The sequence below is a fragment of the Chrysemys picta genome, chromosome 22 (genome assembly GCF_011386835.1).
Source record: "Chrysemys picta bellii isolate R12L10 chromosome 22, ASM1138683v2, whole genome shotgun sequence".
NCBI lineage: Eukaryota > Metazoa > Chordata > Testudines > Emydidae > Chrysemys > Chrysemys picta.
The window spans coordinates 4,624,007-4,643,677 of NC_088812.1; the positions used below are offsets into that span (position 1 = coordinate 4,624,007).

The 19,671-nt window shown below is 50.1% G+C and overlaps 1 protein-coding gene and 1 long non-coding RNA gene across 2 annotated transcripts in view; one reads left to right on the forward strand and one right to left on the reverse strand.

The window, feature by feature from the left end:
* The window catches only part of LOC135977129 (uncharacterized), a 29,196-nt gene extending 15,393 nt beyond the window's left edge, over positions 1 to 13,803 (forward strand). Inside the window, exon 2 of the long non-coding RNA XR_010594478.1 lies at positions 13,579 to 13,803. This is a non-coding gene — a long non-coding RNA (uncharacterized LOC135977129). The remainder of the gene's footprint in view (positions 1 to 13,578) is intronic.
* Positions 1 to 19,671, reverse strand: part of LOC101953483 (complement C3-like) — a 56,760-nt gene that overhangs the window by 21,882 nt on the left and 15,207 nt on the right. Inside the window, exons 10-24 of the mRNA XM_065576275.1 lie at positions 17,521 to 17,636; positions 14,620 to 14,766; positions 13,677 to 13,889; positions 11,335 to 11,529; positions 10,235 to 10,396; positions 8,952 to 9,081; positions 8,141 to 8,212; positions 7,117 to 7,317; positions 6,366 to 6,477; positions 4,493 to 4,578; positions 4,172 to 4,311; positions 3,219 to 3,431; positions 2,402 to 2,468; positions 1,818 to 1,904; positions 884 to 1,087 (exon numbers count right to left, since the gene is read on the reverse strand). Of these exons, the coding sequence (XP_065432347.1) occupies positions 884 to 1,087; positions 1,818 to 1,904; positions 2,402 to 2,468; positions 3,219 to 3,431; positions 4,172 to 4,311; positions 4,493 to 4,578; positions 6,366 to 6,477; positions 7,117 to 7,317; positions 8,141 to 8,212; positions 8,952 to 9,081; positions 10,235 to 10,396; positions 11,335 to 11,529; positions 13,677 to 13,889; positions 14,620 to 14,766; positions 17,521 to 17,636 (2,145 nt within the window). The remainder of the gene's footprint in view (positions 1 to 883; positions 1,088 to 1,817; positions 1,905 to 2,401; positions 2,469 to 3,218; positions 3,432 to 4,171; positions 4,312 to 4,492; positions 4,579 to 6,365; positions 6,478 to 7,116; positions 7,318 to 8,140; positions 8,213 to 8,951; positions 9,082 to 10,234; positions 10,397 to 11,334; positions 11,530 to 13,676; positions 13,890 to 14,619; positions 14,767 to 17,520; positions 17,637 to 19,671) is intronic.

Here is a 19,671-nt window from a genome sequence, read left to right on the forward strand (position 1 = left end):
GTGGGAGGGATATTAAACCTCATGCTTCAGGTCTTAAACCAACCTCTAAAGGGAGTAGGAGACCAAATATGGGAGGCAGATTCTCTCTCTATTTTAGGGGCTTATCCGGACCCCATTCCCATAGTACCGGGATGCCTCACAATCTTCAGTTTAACTACCCGGGGCGCCAGAACAGGTGGGGCCAGAGAGACATGGCCCTGCCCACTTTTTTCCTGCTTTATGGGTGAGTGATGGGGGAGGAGGGGGCAGTAGGGTGACCAGATGTCCCGATTTTATAGGGACAGTCCCGATTTTTGGGTCTTTTTCTTATATAGGCTTCTATTACCCCCCACCCCCGTCCCGATTTTTCACATTTGCTGTCTGGTCACCCAGGGGGCAGAGAGGAGTGAGCGGCAGAATGGGGGTGGAGCAAGGGAAAGACCTCGGAGGGAAGAGGCCTACTGGGGCGGGGCCTCGGGGCAGAGCATGGGTGGACGCATAGGGGGAGGGGCAGAGTGGGAGCAGGGCCACGCTCCAGGTGCCGGTGGGAGCTTGCGGAGCTCCTGCCATCTACCCTCACAACTCCCCTGTGCAGCAGGGCACTGCGACTCTCCCCGTTTGCAGGGGGGGAATGGAGTCACAGAGAGATTAAGCGATTTGCTCAACATCCCACCAGGAGTCTGTGGCAGAGCAGGGAACTGAACTGGTGTCCCCTGAGTGACAGGCTATCTGTCTGATCCCTGGACTCTCTATTGCCCAATGTGCTTAAAGGGAGGTTTCTGAAGCATTTGGTACTAGCCACTCTCCGAGACAGGCCACTGGGCTAGATGGACCTCGGGGCCAGTCCTGTGTCCCTAACGCGAGCCTGAAGAGGGATTTGCTGTTTGGTATGAGAAGTACTTACCTTGCATGATCAACTTGATGGCTTCCGCTCTGCGTTCCACCCCAATCCTTTCCCACTGCTCGGTGCTGTCCAGGTAGATGGTGGCGATGACCGGGGGGGTCATGCCGATCATATTCTGTTCCCCACAGCCAGACGGCGTCACAATGAGGTGCTTCAGGTTGGCCCCGTCGATGGAGTTTTCGACAATGATTGTCACAGGGTTTCCTGGCCAAGGAAATAACACGGCGTGAATTCGAGCACCGAGAGCAGGCGCTGGTGGGGACAGAGAGACAGACAGACCTCTCTGCGGGCAGTGGCGGATTGAGAACTCAGTCCGGCACGGTGCTGAGTACACCCAAACCCTATGAAGGTTGGATCCTAACCCAGCAACAACTGATCCAGGCCCTGTGTGCTGACAAGGCCCTGGCAATGCTCTGAGCATTTCTCACCAAGCCCTCCTAGGCTACTTCACTCCAGCCCTGCCAGTGGTAGGGATAGAACCTGGATACTTCCAATCTGAAAGCACCAGCCCTTGCTGGTCAAGCTAAATGGGGTTGAAGGAAGGGCTATTATCCACATTTTACAGATGGGGCACTGAAGCACAGATAGGCTAAAGGTGCTGCCTAAAGTCACCAGGAACGTCTGTGGCCAAGCAAGATCTTGAACTCAGGCTTCTGAAATACTAAGCTGGGCGTCAAACCACTAGGCCATCCTGTCCAGAGACAGAGGCTTCCCCCTGGGCGCTCCTTATTTCTTTGCACACATCTCTCCTGTGAGCACCTTGTTTAGCCACACGCCGACAATGACTTTGCTGTATCTTGGCCATTAATGCTCGATAGTGCACGTAGACAGTTGTAACAGAACCAGGCTGCGAGTGTGGCTACCAGAGAAGAATTCATTGCTCCCTTCACTCTCTTTCTAAAGCATAAAACACTTTCACATCAGAGGCCCTTGCCTTGGATGCTGACTTTGGTCTCCGATTCTGTGTCTGGAACCCTGTCATCTATATCTGCCGCTTTCACCTTCACTTCCTGGACTCCCCCTGAAAAGGAAGGACGAGGAGAAGAGACAGTGAAATGCCATCCGTCCAGCCGGGTGAGCTTTGCTGCTGGTTCTTGAATAACACTCTACAATGCTCATAGAGCCCTGCACTATCCACTGACGTGCTAGGGCAAAGGGAGGGAGGGGACAGCTGAGATGGGAACCAGGAAGCTATGAATACGGGGCAGGCAGAGGTGGCTGCATTTCAGTGGCAGCAGAATTGCTCTGCATATTGCTGATTCTAGTCTTCCGTGATGAGCCGGATTTTGTCCTCCATCTCAGCCAACACGAAACCAATCCCTCTGAAATCTCCCACACAATATCGGATGCCAGGGTAGAATTTTTCAGGGAAGTTTGCTGCAGATTCGATTAAGGGTTTGGGTTAGATACAAGGGCTCCAAAAACAGAGATACCCTCACTTAGATATAGATTGTGGAATTCTTTGAGACCTTCAAGATGAAAGGCGCCACGTAAACACAAAGCAGTGCAGCTACTCACCTGGTCCTTTCGCAGATGGATCCAGTACCACAGACTTAATTGTTTTGCTCATCCTCATCCCTTCCGGCTAGAAAGGAATGACAAGAGTATAGTAAGCACAGTAGCATTCAGAGACAATGAAGAGCAGTAGGAAAAGGTGAGCGACTTGCTGATCTTGAGATCAGCGTGAATCAGGAGTGACTCCACCGGAAGTCAGCGGTCAAGTGAAACTGAGATCAGGCCCCATCCCATGAGTCTGGAATCTGACCTCAGGTTAGATGGACCTTTAGTCTGACCCAGCATGGCCGTTCTTATGTTCTTATGAATCTGCCCTACAGAGTCTGGCAGAGCGAGGAAGTGAGAAGCTCAATTCATTCCATCATTGCTCTGTGACCTCCCTGAAGGACCTTTCTACTCCCTGATCTTCAGTGGCGGATCTTCCTCTCACCCAGCATTGCAGTGATTTCCTGGGGCAGGTCAGTGGGACGCCCTTCACAACCCACCAATGCTTCTCCTTTGCTCAGCTCTCTCTGCCAAGTGATATGAGGTTCTCCCTGAGTGCACTGATTCCAGCACCCACTGGTCCAAGGAGCAAGACCCTGGGCCTGAGGAACTGACCCTAGGTCTTTTATATGATGACTCAGAGGACTGAGTGTAAGATAACCAGGTCAGCTCCAGCCCTGCTGTAGTTGCCACAGGGGAGGGGAGGAAGTGGGATGAGGATGGAGGGTGTTAATTTAACAGCTAAAGGTATAGCACCAATTCCAGAAGCCAGCCAATCTAGCCTCCAGCCTCTTGCCCTCCAGCAGACATCCCGCTCCTGTCACCTGATACCTACCACAACCTTCAGTTTCTTTTTCACGCCATCAGACACAAAACTGCCCAACACCGCTGCCTTGACCTCAATGTCGTGAGATCCTAGTTGCAGCGGGACAATCACTAATGGCACGGCCAAGGAGGATTTGGCTTCGATGTCAAGGAACTGCCAGTATTTAGCCTTGGAAGTGGATGCGCTACAGAAAACTGGGTTATGCAGCAGCTCCAGACGGACCTGAGAAGAGAACAGAGATTCATGAGCAGGCAGTCTACTCTGCACACCATGACACTGTAGGGCATTGATCCAAAACATACCCTCTGACTGGAGTTTGCCTTTAATCTTAATAAATAACAGACAGGACTGTACTTACAACACACAAGACCATATCCTGATCTTCTTCCTGAAAGGCCCTTCAGGACCCCCTCTAGTTCTGTCCTGCCTCAGAGAGGCCCTCAGCCTGTGGTGTTCCTGAGTGGAAGTAATGAGACCCACCTGGTCTGGCTACTGGTGTGAGTCAGCAGAAAGCTCTGAACCTGGTACCCACTCACAGATTTGAGGCCCAACCAGAGAAGAATGGCAGACAGAAGGGTATTTTTCTATCTCCCTCTATATCATGCAATCTTGCCAGAAGTTGGGAATAGGCAACAGGGGATGGATCACTTTATGATTACCTGTGATCCATCCCCTGAAGCACCTGGCACTGGTCGCTGTCAGAACACAGGATACTGGGCTAGATGGACTATTGGTCTGACCCAGTCTGGCCGTTCTTATGTTCTTAACTGGATGGATTCCATAGCCCTGATCCTGCAAGGTGCTGAGCACTCAACAAGGTCAATTGGAGACCAGGGTGTCCAGCCCCAAAGGGATCAGGCCCTAGAAGAACAAGCCTTCCACCATTTTGTTTTGGTTTTGCTGTCTGTCAAACCATTGACACCTCAGGTCCATTGTAGAGCCCCATGAGGCGGTGAACTTACCTTAATTGTTTGGTCCCGATAGTTGTAGAGAATAGCCCGGATTTCCACCTGCTCATTCCTCACTACAGAGTAGGGCAGCCGGAGGTCGATGAAAAAATCTTTCATTACTGTTATCTCATACGGGTCAGCCACACAGATCCCTGCAATGGGGAAAGACACAGGATCAGAGACGGGGGAGCTTATACTTTAGTCCTGAAACATGTCTGTTGTCTCTTCGATTGTTCCATCTCACTGTGACGTTTCCAAGGCCCATTGTGGCCTGGGGTCTTTTCCCCATTAGCTTTTCTGCCTGTTCTCTGGAGAGCTTGTGGTGTTCCTCACCTTTGGTCTCTGAAAGGCTCACAGCCAGGACTTCCCAGGTGGTGATGGAATCCTTCAGGAAAATAGGCACCGTCTTGGAAGAAATTCTACATGGAAAGAGAAAGACAGAGTCTTTTACAGAAGGAAGGAGCTAGGACTCATGGACATTCCCCAGCTAAGGGTCTAGACCAAAGGTGGGCAAACTACAGCCCGCGGGCCACATCTGGCCCGTGGGACCCTCCTGCCTAGCCCCTAAGCTCTTGGCCTGAGAGGCTAGCCCCCGGCCCCTCCCCTGCTGTTACCCCTCACCTGCAGCCTCAGCTCACTGCTCCGTCGGCGCAATGCTCTGGGTGGCGAGGCTGCGAGCTCTTGCCGGGCAGCGCAGCTGCAGAGCCTCGGCCTGACCCGGTGCTCTGTGCTGGGCAGTGGTGTGGCTGGCTTCAGCCATATGGCGTGGCTGCCTGTCCTGATGATCTGGGCGGCACGGCTGTAGCACCACCAGCCACCAGCGCTCCAGTCTGCGCGGTAAGGGGGCAGGGAGCAGGGGGGGTTGGATAGAGGGCAGGGGAGGTTAGGGTGGTGGTCAGGGGGCAGGGGTGTGGATAGGGGTTGGGGCGGTTAGAGGGTGGGGAACAGGGGGGTTGAATGGGAGCAGGGGTCCTCGGACGGGCAGTCAGGAAGGAGAGGGGGGTTGGATGGGGCGGCGGGGGGCAGTCAGGGGCAGGGGGTCCGAGGGCAGTCAGGGAGAAGAGGTGGTTGGATGGGGCAGGGGTTCCGGTGGAGCAGTCAGTAATGTGAGGAGCAGTTGGATAGGGCAGTCAGGGGCGGGAGTCCGGGGGAGGCCAGGGCACAGGGAGGGGTGGATGGGGCAGGAGACCCGGGAGGGCGGGCATAAGGGGACAGGGAATGCGGGGGTTGGATGGGGCAGGAGTCCCGAAGGGGCTGTCAGGGGGTGAGAAGCGGGGGAGGGGGTCGGATGGGAGTGGGGACTGGGCCACGCCTGGCTGTTTGGGGAGGCACAGCCTCCCCTAACCGGCCCTCCATACAATTTTGGGAATCCGATGTGGCCCTCAGGCCAAAATGTTTGCCCGCCCCGGTCTAGAACCTTCTATCTTAGGACTGATATCCATGGTAAAGCCTTCTTCACCCAACCACTGAAATATAGAACCATCTCTGAGGAGGAACTCAGTGGTCCAAGTTCTGCACCAGCCACAAGACACAACCTGTTTTAAAAGTCTCAAGGGTAGGGATATTAGTTCTAGTGTCCCAGTCTAATTCCAAGCAGGGGAATTATATTCCATTCCACTGGAGAGGGGCCTGACCCATCACTTCATTTACCTTTTAATAAAAAAAAAAAAAAAAAGTTCAGCCGTCCAATTAGAAAGCACCATCAATATCACCATCAGCAACCCAATAACACACCCAGAATAACAAACACAAATGAGGAATGGTTCCCGAACAGGATAAAAGGCCAACGCTAAACAGCCAGACACCTACATCCTATTCTAGCACCTAAATCAGCAGCCTGGTTTTTCATTAGGGCTGAAGCCAGGGGATACCGCTCACTGCCCAGCACCTCTGGAAGTTGGGCCAGTTCTTTTAGGTACCTAAATATGGGCTCAAAACTGGAGTAACTGAATGAAATTCTCTGGTCTCTGTTACACAGGAGGTGAGACTAGATGATCTAATGGCCCCTTCTGGCTTTAAAAAGTAGGAGTGACTCTATGAATATGGATCAGCTGCTGAATGCTGGCCCTAATTCATGACAAATACTCCAGCCGGCTCCACGGGGGATCTTGCTGTGGAGAGACACTGACTTCAGTGGGAGCTACATCGTACCACGTCTGAATGTGGCCCTTTGATGAGTGGGAGCGACACGGCCACAGGCTCTTACCCCAGTTCATTTGGTCGCTCAGTCAGCTGCTCCACTTGCCACAACCAGCTCTCTGGAAACTGGCTCCTTGAGGTGATATCTTCGTCGGACATGAAATCTTCATCCAATTCACCTGGGAAGTCAAATCACAGACCGTCTGGCTCTGCAGTGACATTGATTGGGATGGGGGCAAACCTGAAAGGATTCGGGGGTTGGCCTCCTCTAGAACTGATCTGAAAGCATCTGTGATTTGACCAACGTAGCCAAGTTTTGATGCTGCCAGCCCAGAAAAGCAGGAACTGGAGTGTGGTTGAACGGCTGGAGGGAAAGCCACAGGCTTCTTCTCCTCTCCATGCCTGCCTTGCTGTTCCCCCAAGAGCTAGCCTTTTCCGGGCTCCTATAACACTGGTATAAGCCACTGGCTCAGTGCTACATGTGCGCCCTCTACTGGATATTCTGCAAAGGGTAAGAGCCTACTACTATTCCTAGATAGGGGAGTTACCCCTTTAGCTCAAGTGGTAGAGGACTGTGCTTTAGAAACAAAGGTTAAACCTCAGCGGTGCCCTGTGAAGAGGTTATTACCCTGACTCATCTGGGTCCCCATATCAACATGGTGCAACACTAACAGGATTGCTGCCACTGCATTCATGCCCATCTCCCCCATGGGAGATCTGTGAACATGAGCAGGGTTGGTTCATGTGGCGTGGTCTTATTTCTCTAACAATTCCCCCAGTCTTGCTCCTCTGAGTGATATTGAAACCCTGGTACTTGCTTCTTGCAAGTTTCAGGGGGAGCTCCCGTTGCAGCTTGTCCCGTATGGTCTTGATATAATTGCAGCAGTCAAGGAAGGTCTTCTTGCATTCATCCGTATCCAGGATGTACCCAGCCCGCTTCTCGCAGCTGTGCCCCATGGGGTTCTCGTGCATCCCGTCTTCACAGCATTTCTTCAGCTTCCGGTCCTGGTAATCTGCCGCTGAAATGTACAAGCCAGAAGGTCATTCCTACCACGCTTCTTCAAATCCTCACTCTCTCTCTCTCTCATTAATTTACTACTAGACATGGCCAAAGAAGGAACATAGGAACTGGCACTCTGCTCTAATCCATTATCTTGTCTTTAACAGTCACTAGCACTAGCAGCTTCAGAGAAAGGTGCAAGAAACCCCACAGTGGAATTACCTGCCCACAATGAAGTTCCTTCCTGACCCCAATCAGAGGTTGGCTCATGCCCTGAAGCATGAGGATGTATAGCTCTTAAAAAATCCTATCCTATGGAATGGTGAACATCCTCCTTTTCCATGTAAATGGCTCATCCTTTTTTGAATCCTGCTAGGCTCTTGGCCTCAATACAATCCTGTGGTGGTGAGCACTATGAGTTAATTATGAAAACAGTTCCTTTTATAAATTCTTAATTAGAAACCATTCCGTTGGGTTGAGTGTCTCCTTGTGCTTATATGGGTAATGTAACAATGTACCTGTTGTTGTTATTTGAATTGTAGTAGCACTTTGGGTACCCAGTCATGGCCCAGAACCCCACAGTGCTGGGAGAGACGGTCCGTGCCCCAAAGAGCTATTTACCATTCATTATTTTCTATATGTCTATCGCATCGCCTCTATAAATTGACCAGTTCCAATCTCTCCTCATATGGAAGTCTATCCAGACTCCCTCATCTCATGTTACAAGAAATGCAGCTGGCAGGAGGCTGTAGCAGAAGGAAACTGGTCACACTAGGGAATCACATTCCTGCTTCGCATGCTTGCTTTGACCAAGGACAGCAAACCCCCTGATTAGTACCTACTTTTGTTTGCCTTATACTCAATGAGCTGAACGGAGCGACGTCGGCGTTTTGCTGGCCGGGGACACTCTGGATCTGCAGAAGGAAGTGAGAAACAGAAAATAAAACCCACCCACCGAGTGAGGCCCTACACTCAACTTACTGCCATTTCTCTGTCTGGATGTAACAGGGTAACTTTCGAACACCGCATCCGGTCAATTCCCAAATTTCCGAGAATGGTCTATGGCTCAATGAGCGGAATCCCGTTGATTTAGGGGGAAATCAGAAAACCAGAAAAGCCATTTTGGCACATAACATATTGCTCCTTCCTGTCCAGGCCACATAAGAGCTGTTGGGCAGATGCTCAGTCAGCCAGGGCAACCAGAAAGAGAGGAGAGTGAAGGAGGCTTCATTCCTTCCTACTTCCTAGCGCGCTGCCCCCAAAAGCCTGCAGTCTGGGACAGAGAGAGTCAGAGAGAAGCACCAGCCATCTGCCTGTCCCTTCCAGGCCAGGGGGAAGAAAGATACTTTGGAAGTGGGAGAAACCCAGTGGTCTAGAAGAGAAACTCTTTGAATCCCATCCTTGAAACCATCCTATTCTTAAAATTAATCCTTCTTTTAATAGGTGGGGGGCCAGTGGGAATTCAGGACCTTATTCTCACCCCCCACGGTAACCCCAACATTTCCATTCCTAGGCCGTTCCAGTGGGATTTGCCCTGCTAGACTGATGTCCCTACCCCGGGCTCACGCCGTAGGTTACTGTGCCTTGCTTTGCCGACTCTTTCCTCCCTTCCTCCATCGCTCATGGCAACCGTTCAGCTCTATAGAGTGATACCTGTTCTCTGGACTGTGGAAATCCTATTGCTCGTCTCCAGGGCCAGTCCAGCATCCGTAAATACCCCCAGATTGTTCTTTCCACTGCCAGCTGTACAGCCAATGTCACTCTTCTCCACGGAGTCCCAGATCTATGAGGTGCAAACACAATGGTTGAGAGATTATTGTTAACAATGGTACCTCCCATTTATACAGTGCCATCCAGCATGATTCCAAAGCATTATACAGGCTGTGACCAGATTCTGGTTTCAGGTACAGCTGTGCAATCTGCAGTAACTCCACTGACTTCCTTTGACTAGCTCCGTGTTTGCAGCAGTGTAAATGAAACCAAAATCTGAGCCGTAAGTAAAGGATTTATTGCAACGCAGTTCCCACTGAAATGCAGCCACCTCTGGCATGGAGCACAACAGCCATTCTCCACCAGCAACACAACTGATTTTAGGAGGAAAAAGAAAGAATTATGCAGCCAGTTGAACCCAGACAGAGGAGGATGTTAGGCAGAGAGAAATTAAATACCCAAATTAGAATTCAGCCAGAGCACCAGGACCCTAACCCTTGTTGAAAGGGTCACAGGACATTTAATGACCAGAACCTCTGTTTGATAAGTCAGCTGAGAAATGGCAGTTTCAGTAGCATTGCATCCCCTAAAACCTTGATAGGGCCCGGGGACCAGCGCAGACTCAGAAGAAAGCGCACCCTCTGTTGAGTCACTAACACTTTTCCCTGTAGCACAGCACCCCCCAGTGTTGCACTGGGACATTGGGTTCAGCACTGACTGGGAGGGGACAGCACCCCCTGCTGAGCCCCCACTCCACTCAATGCAGCACAGCGCCCCCTAGTGCCGCATTGGGACATTGGGTTCAGCACAGACTGGGGAGGGAGAGCGCCCCCTCCTGAGCACACCCCCACTCCCTGATGTACAGCACCACCATGGGCACTGGGGTGAGAACTGCCTCTGAAGGGAGAGCGCCGCCTACTGCATCAACCGCACAGCTCCCTACAGCCCAGCACCATCTGGGTCAACAGTGTCCAAAGGGCAGGGTGTCCTTTAGTGTGTACAGAACAGCTCCCTGCAGTACGCTGGGTTTCACTGGGTGTCTCCCAGCCAAGTACTAACCTGGCCCGGCCCAGCTCAGTTAAAGTACAGTTGAGCTCACACCCCAAGCGGCAGGTCTGCAAACAAACGGCTCACTTTGCTTTGGGGCGTAGAGCAAGGATAAGAACCGAGCTGCATTTCCCACTATAAAACCTCACAAGTTACAACCAACATCTTTCATGCCCCACCTTAGATTGTGTAATTTTGTGTTTTTTGTTCAGAACGTAGACCCCTTTGTCCACGGCAACCAGGCCGACATAAGCTCTGTGGTCTCCTTCCAGCTTGAGTTTCATTGGAGTTCCCGGCTCATGGATTCTCCTGTCTTCGTTGCTGGCTCCGGTCACCACTAGCTGTATGAAAGAGAGTGAAGGGAGAGGTTTTGTTTTAAAGCAGAGGGAGCAGCTAAGAACCTGTCCTTTGCAAAACATAGGAGAAAAGGACGTCAGACCTCATGTTCCTTGAGCATCTGAAAGCCTGGTTCTGATCTCAGGGGCAGCTGTGTAAATCTGGAGTAGCTCCACTGATTTCAGTGCTGTTACTCCATATTTATGCTGGTGTAAACTGAGAGCAGAATTGGACCCAACGTCCATGAGGTCCCATTGTTCTGGCCATGATGAAAAGGTGACTTTGTCCCTCAGGCAGCCCTGGGAAATCTACAAAAAGTTTGAACTGTAATGGATCTCCTCCTCCGTGGGCCCAATTCTGATCTCACACTGGTGTAAATCAGGAGCAATTAACTGGAGTTACAGCAGCTCAGCATTGTAGTTACATCACAGTCAGGTCCCCTATAGGCATTTGGAGTCACATCTGCTGAATTCATGGGCCAAAAATAAGCATCTTCCTGCTGTTAGCCCCTAAGAGCCAGCCCAGCCCTGGGAGAGGGAGCTGGAATCAATTCTGACTTTCCACATTATCAGCAAAATGGCTAATTATGGTGCAGCTACAAAGCCAGATACTCAGCTGGCGCCAGTCAGTAGAGCTCCATCCACTTCAATCCACAATCCACAGCGTCTTTATTGCTGAGCTAGAAGGAACCACAACTTGACTCCCGTACCCCAGAGTGGGTTGACAGCATTGGCTTGTGGGGGCTTGTGAACATCTTTGTATGTGTAAACTGACCAAATCTGATTCAGAATTTGCTGGGAAACAGTCAATGAGAAGCCCCACGGTGCCATTTTTAGAGTCCCTTTTGAGAGTCAGTCGGCACTTTCAGGCTAGGAAAAACTCCCTCGTAATGACACCATCATAGGAATTAACATGTAGAAGGCCAACTTGAATATCCACCTACCGTTCCCATGCAAGTGTCCTGGATGTCCAGCCAGACCGAGTCTGCTACAATCTCCGAATTTCCTACTTGGTAGTAAGCCACGATGCGGAATGAAGGGATGAGGTCTGGAGTGATGGGCAGGGACATGGTCAACAGATTTTGTCCCACCTGCCTGGCCTGTCTTCCTACACGAATGATCTTCCCTTTATTCAGGATCTAACAGGGAAACATGAGACGTGGATTGTTAAAGGCCACAAAGGTTAGCAGAATGGGTGATTCAGATTCCATGAATCTTCCCATCCACCTTTTTTCTACTAGTAAGAGACGGTCACTTGCAACTTTTCAGATGGGCATTTACATCTGAGCGGAGAGAGGAAAATAAGCTAAAATCCATGTGTTGCAGGAATAGGCTGTAATGGCAGTGTTACTAATATTTACCAAATCTCATTCCCAAATCTAAGTATTGTTTATGTTTCACCAACAGAGACCACCCCTCCTTTCCCCCACCCTATTCGCCAAATATACTTCATATCCGCGCTATATGGCAACTTTATTATTTGATTTGTCCAGCTGCCGGCAGCAGCTCACCGGGGGAGGCGGGTAGCTCAGCTGAACTGTGCAGAGGGGTGAGTGTCCCTGGGAGCCAGTGTCCCCCCAAAAGGGGAGTCAACTTAGGGGAGAGTCATTGCTGCAGCCGAGCAGGCACGGACCCCTGCCTTAGAGTAAAAATACAAGCCAGATGCTTAATTGCATCTCCAATAAATGGAGTAAAGAAGATGGAAATTAACAATTTCATAATGGTTAAATTTTAACTACAGCACTAATAGAACCAAACAGTATTTGTATGATACAAATCTGTGAGTTTTTAGAAATAAAATAAAAAAAATAATATGAAATGATTTTTAATGTATTGACAAATATTTTGTGTGATTTCACAGTACCTGCATCGATTAACTTTTATACCTGATTTAGAATTTAATGCAACACTGACACAGTAGAGTAGTGTTGTTTTTTTAACAAATTTGCATATATTTGCATATATTTGCATACATTTAATTTCTTTCGCAATCCCTTCGGCCCCCGAAGCCCCTTCAAAAATCTAATATGGCCCTCATCTCATAAAGTTTGGAGATCCCTGCTCTAGTGCAGGGGTGGGCAAACTTTTTGGGCTGAGGGCCACATCTGGGTGGGGAAATTGTATGCAGGGTCAGGGCAGGAGGTTGGGGTGCGGGAGGAAGTGCGGGGTGTTGGATGGGGTGCGGTGTGCAGGAAGGGGCTCAGGGCAAGGGGTTGGGGAAGAGGGGGGTGTGGAGTGTATGAGGGGGCTCAAGGCAGGGGGTTGGGGTGGAGGGGTGCGGACTACAGAAGGGGGCTCAGGGCAGGGGTTGGGGTGCAGGAAGGGTGCGGGCTGCGGCAGGCGGCTCAGCGCAGGGGGTTGGGATGGAGGGGTGTGGGGTGCGGTAGGGGGCTCAGGGCAGGGGTTGAGGTGCAGGAGGGGTGCAGGGTGCAGCAGGGAGCTCAGGACAGGGGGTTGGGGTGCAGGGTGTACGAGGGGGCTCGGGGCAGGGGTTGGGGTACAAGAGGGGTGCAGGGTGTGGCAGGGGGCTCAGGGCAGGGGGTTGGGGTGCAGGAGGGGTGCGAGGTGCAGGCAGGGAGCTTAGGACAGGGAGTTGGGGGGTTGGGTTCAGGCAGGGTTTGGGCTCCGGCTCGGCACCGCTTACCTAAAGCGGCTCCAGGGTGGCAGAGGAGGGCACCGGGGCTAGGGCCATGCATGCCCTGGATGCCTGCCCTGGCCCAACGCAGCGCCGCTCCAGAAAGCGCTGCGGCCCCTGAGGAAGGGAAGGGCTCTGCGTGCGCTGCCCTTGCCGCGCCTCCAGGTACCTCCCCCGAAGCTCCCATTGGCTGTGGTTCCCCCTTCCCGGCCAATGGGAGCTGCGGGGGGCAGCTGCTACCTAATTAACCTGTGGCTGCATAAAAATCTCAGGGGAAGGAAACCAGGGGAGAGCAGGAGAAAAGAAAAAGGCAGGGAATGAAAGCAGGGAGGTAGCTCCCCCTCCCTCCTGCCTGCAGACAGTGAGGGTTACCTGTACGTGGTGAAACAGTGGTGGGAACAAGCCTGAGAATAAAGTGCACCAGTAGTTACTAAACCCAGGGTCTCAGAGTGACTTTATGAACCTAGCAGAGGCAGAAGCCAAGGGGGCCCTGCCGCACTCTGCTACACACACAATGAATATACTGCCTGACGGGAAGAATTCTGTGCTACAGGTTCTCCTTACATGCAGTGGGACTATTAAAGGACAGGTGGAAACTCAGATGATGCCTAAGTTCCAGGAGATCCCAGTACCCAGGGACGCAGCACTTACTATGTAGGTGAAATACCGGATCTGGTTCAGAACAGCTGGATTGTTGCTCTTCAGATGGAAATTCACAGGTAAGTCGTCTCCAGGTTTGAGCTCAGAAGCCGTCACCGCCAGATGGAGATAGTTTTGAGACCCTCCTTGGGACTGATAGGCTTCAGCCACCATGGACTTAGAGGCCTGGCGGTTTGCTGGGAGGTTGGGATGGGCAGTTTTTACCTGCAGGGAAGATGGAGATAAAATCTTAGTTGAATCTGGGAGTGAGCTGAGGGTCTATAGCCCCTCACGCTGGGTCACACCACGAGCAATAGCAAAGGAAGCTTCCCTGAGACGCCATTGTTGGTGGATTCTGCTGCTAACAGCCATTTTAGGCATGACACCTCAGAGAAACGCCAAATGTCACTTTTAAATGGCCCGTCGCTTCAGCACAGTCCTGCTGGGACTCCAGATTTCTGGACTGTCAGAGAACATGTCCCTGAACAGAGGAGACTGCCTAGCCCCTTGCAGGAGGGGTGAGATGAATATGAAGAGGGACTCTCTCCTGAAGCGGCTGGACACAGATAGATCCAGTGTTCTCTCGGGCTTTGTAGCTTGAGCCTGGTGTCACCTCACAGGGTCTTCACACTAAGCAGCCATGCGCTGTCTACAGGCTCCTTTGCTGCATGGTGGGTACCTTCAGTGTGGCAAGGGGACTAATCTGCACCTGCTTACACCCATGTCAATGTTTTCTGGGATCGCTTCTGGCCACACAATGGAGCATTGGTTACATGGTGATTGGAGCATCTCCAAAATGGCATACAGGAAACTGACCCCAGGCACAGGTGGAATGCACAGAGTTCAGTTAACCTCCTGCTTAGTGCATGAGAGGGGAGTGAACGCCACCAACAGGGCATTGCCCTCTGGGTGCATATAGTACTTAGCCCAGCCTCAGTGTTTGAAGGTTACTCACCGTGATGGGAACCTGCTGCCTATCCCCGGGCATGTTTATTATCAGCTTGGCAGTTCCCTCTCTCTGGGTCGACCCAGCCGACTGGAATCCTTCAGCCTGTACTGGGACACGGGGGGCTGGAGAGCCATCGGGGTTTGTGACATAGACCTGAGAGGCACGATCAAAAAGGGATGCATCAAACAAGGGGTGCAGCGCTCCCTGCATCCTAACTTCAAATCAAATGGCATGTACAGCATCCAGGTCCATAGCCTCAAAGGTATTTAGGTGCCTAACTTCCGTGGATTTCAATGGGAATTAGGCATGTAAATAACTCTGAGGAATGGGGCCTCAGTGATCTGCTGTATCACACCACAAAATGCACACACATTTTAAAAACTACAAGCATACAAAAATATAAAAACCACAACTTCAACCCTGCTCCTAAATTCAGTGTACACTTTTATATACCCAACAAAACAATATACAAAAATTAAGAATAAATTGATTCATGTAGGTCAGAGAGGAAATTAATTTGACGCTAGTCTTTTCTTGTTTTGGCCCCAGGCAAATAAGGCAACTGCCCATCTATCCAAAACAGGATCACTGCCAACAAATATTCTGCTTTTTGAGCTAATGAGTCAAAAGGCTTCTGAGCCAAGATTGGAGATAGCCATTTATTTCTCAAGTGGCAATTAACACACAGGAAGTGGATGGGAGTAGAGTTGTTTGGAGTAGTCAAGCCAGGTAGTCAAGACTTCCAAATATTTCTTGAATCTATGGATGCTCTTTAAATAAGGGAGCTAGGGAGACATATTTGTTGCGCTAACATCCGTCGTGTCCAATTGGTTACAAATATCTTCAGCTCTGAGGTTAATTAAAGTTTTCACACTCTGACTTAGGGGATGTCTAGGCTGCAGTTGTATGCATGCCATGCCTGCTGGCTGAGGTGCCCTGTGCTCCTCTAGTGGCACCTAAATCACTTAGAGATTAACGAGTCTACTACAGCCTTAGCTAAGTGCCATGTGGCTTTTAGCTCATGCAGTAGCGGCTCATGTATTGAGCTCCAGAGATTCCAGGTTCGATCCCGGCCGCCGACAGACCCTGGTCGTCAGCATTACCCAGTCACAGGGTGTGAACGCAGCTTCAGCTGACGTACCCACGCTAGCTTTAATCTCACTCGCCCGGGTCCTGGAACGGTGAAGCCAAGGCAGCATGAGCATCAGCGTGGGCTAGCCCCGTGAGTAATTATCCAGGGTCCAGGGTGGGCTTGTATAGCTAGGCACTGCCGCAGTTTCACTGTTCCTGGACCCAAGCTAGGTGATGGAAGCTAGTTCAGGGATGTCAGCTAGAGCTCCAGTCGCACCCCGTGACTGCAGTCTAGACATACCCGTTGAGTGCTGACTAGACCTGGGTCTGAACCCCTCAAGACTGCAGAGATCAATGGCCTTGCCAAAGCCAAGGGCATTTTAAAGGTTTAAACCTATTACGCTTTTGCTCCAAACATAACCTTGGTAGGCGACGTAAATTCATTCCTACTCTGACACCAACCCTTACATATTGGGCTTTGGCTGATGTAGAACATTCACCAACCTCTGTCCTACATAAATCAGCTGGGGTTTAGTTAAGAAGATCAAGTATTCTCCCCAAGAATGTATTTTGCACTACCTCTAACGACCTAAGCATAGGGGCCGACTCTGTGGGTGCTCCGGGACTGGAGTACCCACTGGAGAAAAAAAAGTGGGTGCCCAGCACCCACCGGCAGGCCCCACTGATTAGCTCCTCCCCCTCCCTCCCAGCGCTGAGGATCAGTTCAGCAGTGGGCAGGAGGTGCTGGGGGGGAGGGGGAGGAGCAGGCAGGCAGAGCAGAGGAGGGAATTTGTGGGGTGGGGCCTTGGGGAAGGAGTGGAGTGGGGGCGGGGCCTGGGACAGAGGGGGCGTCGAGCACCCCCGGGGAAATCAGAAACTCAGCACCTCGGACCTAAGATCTTTCCAGCCCCAAATTTCCACACAAAATTTGAGCAGCCACGTTAGCCCTAAGCATTCAGAGAGCCGGTGCAATTCAATTACCCCCAGGCACACAAGAAAAACGAACAGCTACTTGCATGGATCTTACGGTTCAGCCCTTTGACTCCTTTTTATGTTTATCCCATTCACCACTGTATGTAAAGCAAGTATCCAGATAAGAAATGGACTTAACCTGCTCACTACTGTGGTCATCGATTACTCTTTTATGCACCTTTGGTCTGCAGCCAAAGATAATTGCTTCAGTTCTCTGCTAATTTATAGTCTTACGCGCCTGCTGACAGAAAAATACCAAATTCCCTTCACAAACTCTTCAACCCCAGAGGAGCGTGGGACCCCAAACCATATTCTCTGCAGACAAGAGGACTGATTCTGATTGGTTCCGAATTTTAGGAGCATAATATTTCTCCCCCTGTAATGCAGCCTAACTCGCTGGAAGAAGAATCATTCTGTCAGTGCCACTTTTGAAATTCCCCCACATCCTCCTATCCACAATGGTCCCTCTGCCCCCTAGTTCTGCAAATGCCTCCCCTCTTTGGAACTCCTCACCTGTGCCCAATTCCCTTTACACACAGTCCAGGGAATATTATCCCGCAATACACGAGTGACCCCAGGGCACATTTTGGGCCAAGCCTGTAGCTAGGTGCCATTCCACACCTTGTATTTGCTGTCAGCTTTTGGGCCAGACTCTGCTCTTGTTAGTCTGGTGCAAATCTAGAGTGATTCCATTGCATTTAGTGGAGTCACACTGGAATTAGGTTGTTGTAACTGAGATCGGAATGTGGCCCTTTGTTTCTGATCTAAGTTCTTATACCACCCTCATCACCCTAGTACCCATAGTTCTCTCCTCTTTATACACCACAGGCAACAGTGGGCATGATTCAGAAGAAGAGATATTACCATGAGTTCAAATGGCATCCCCGGCTTGAAGTACGTGGGTGTTTTTGTGAAGTGGATCTGATAGGGAGATGTCACAATGTTAATTCCAGTTCTCTCCGCTTCCACCATGTCGCTGCCTGCAGAGAGAAGCCATGGGTCAATTAAAACTGAGCAAGGCAATACAGGTTTTGTCCTTAAGGGTAAAACACAAGAAATAGGCCATGGTCAGACGTTGATTCAGTGCTGCTGATTCTTCTGATTTTATCATGAGTCTCCTGTTTTAATTGCTTGTCTTCAAGCCCCAGCTGCTAGAATCACCATATGGCATGAGAATCTCAGCTGTCGTTTAGAAGAAGAAATAAGTTTCTAACCCTCCTGGTTGCAGAGAAAAGCTTCAAAACATGTCCCAAGTGTGATCTAACACCTCAAAAGCCAGGAGGGAAAGAAAAAGCACCCAAAGTTCATTATTTAAAAAAAAAACCTCATGATTTTTTAATATGATCTCTTGATTTTGGGAGTGGGAGGACTGACTTGTGATTTTTGCACGTTAGGGGTTGGCATTACTGCAGGACGTTGACCCTGATTCTGTTCTCATGCCAGTATAAATCAGGAATAACTCCCCTATAGTCAGTGGCACTATAGCAGTGAAAACAGAATCAGCCCCTTTCATGCTAAAACTACTTGTTTTAGCTTTTAAAGAAGCAACAAGAAAGAACAAAAACAAAGTCTCTGGAGAGAGAGAGAGAGAGGACAGTGTGTATGTCCTCTATAGAATAAGATTCCAGGACTTTCATTCTGTCCATGTACCACTCTGAAGCCTAGAACGTCTGTTGCATCTGTGTGAAGTGATGGAAGCAGCTATACAAACAAGAGAAGGGCTCTTTTTACTTACAATATCACCAGGTTCAATCGTCACCGGGATTTGAAGTCTGTTACAGGCCAATTTTTAAGTCCCCAGCCATTCTGCCTTTACCAGGCTGGTGTACAGCTCCAGTAAGGCATGTGCCATGCCAAGAGTTCTAGACCATTGTGATATCAGACACAACTCAACCAACCAATCACCACCTTTACTCTACTACTAATTTGCATGCAGTAATGTCATTGGTTGTTTGGATTACTTGGCCCAATTGCCACACCCGTGCAACGGCACAGGCTTTCAGCTATTAGTTTAATCATTAACAAGCTACAGCTGCTCGGAACAGAATGGCTGCTCCCTCTGCAGGACAAGTTTAGAAATCATAGCTATGTAGAGCTGGAAGGGACCTCAAGAAGTCATCTAGTCCATCCCCCACACTGAGGCGGGAGTAAGTATGCCTAGACCATCCCTAAGAGCTGACCCAGAGCTCTTAGAAATGGAAAGGTGCAATGCACAGAAAACAAAGGGCCAACTGTTTCAAGCTACTTTCGCTGGTGTAGATCTGGAGTTAGTCCAGGTGTGACACTACACCCCATATTCTTCACAGAAATATTGTTATTATATGATTATAGCATAACTAAGACGTGTTTTATGCAAGATGGGTCTTGTGAGATATCATTGGAAAAGTTATGATTTACTGAATATGAGTATCCCATTTGTTTGCATGTATCATTTTTGTATCTTAAGTTAGGAACATTTACTATACATCTGTACTACAAAACTGTTTGCAGCTGGACAACGCTCACCAGACAAAATACCATCAGTCTGGCTGGCTAGCTGGATACAAGTCAATAGACTATTAGGGAGAACAATAGGACTTTGAAGAGGGTAATCTCCCAGCTTCCTGGGATGCTGCAAATGGACTTTGAGTTATGGCTGCAGAGTCATGTGATTAAGTCACCTGATACTAGATTCCATAATAAAATTAGTACTTTTCCACTGGCCAAGGGTGGGAATCGCACTGGAAGACAAAGGATTCCTGCCATATGTAAAACCTATTTAAGGCAGGGAAGTGAGATAACCTGGGTCGGTTCTTCACTGAATCCCCACCCAAGATGACCGATGAAAACACCTAAGACTGATCTGGGGAAGACGAGACTGAACTCAGGCTAGAGTGTGTCTGGCCTGTGAAAGAAATACCTGGAGTTTGAAGCTGCTAGCAAGAGCAGCTTGCCTTCAAAAAACTCTGCAATCTGCCTAAAACAACATTTAGGGTGAGAAATTACTGCTTGTAACCAGTTTCTTTAGTATCTGAG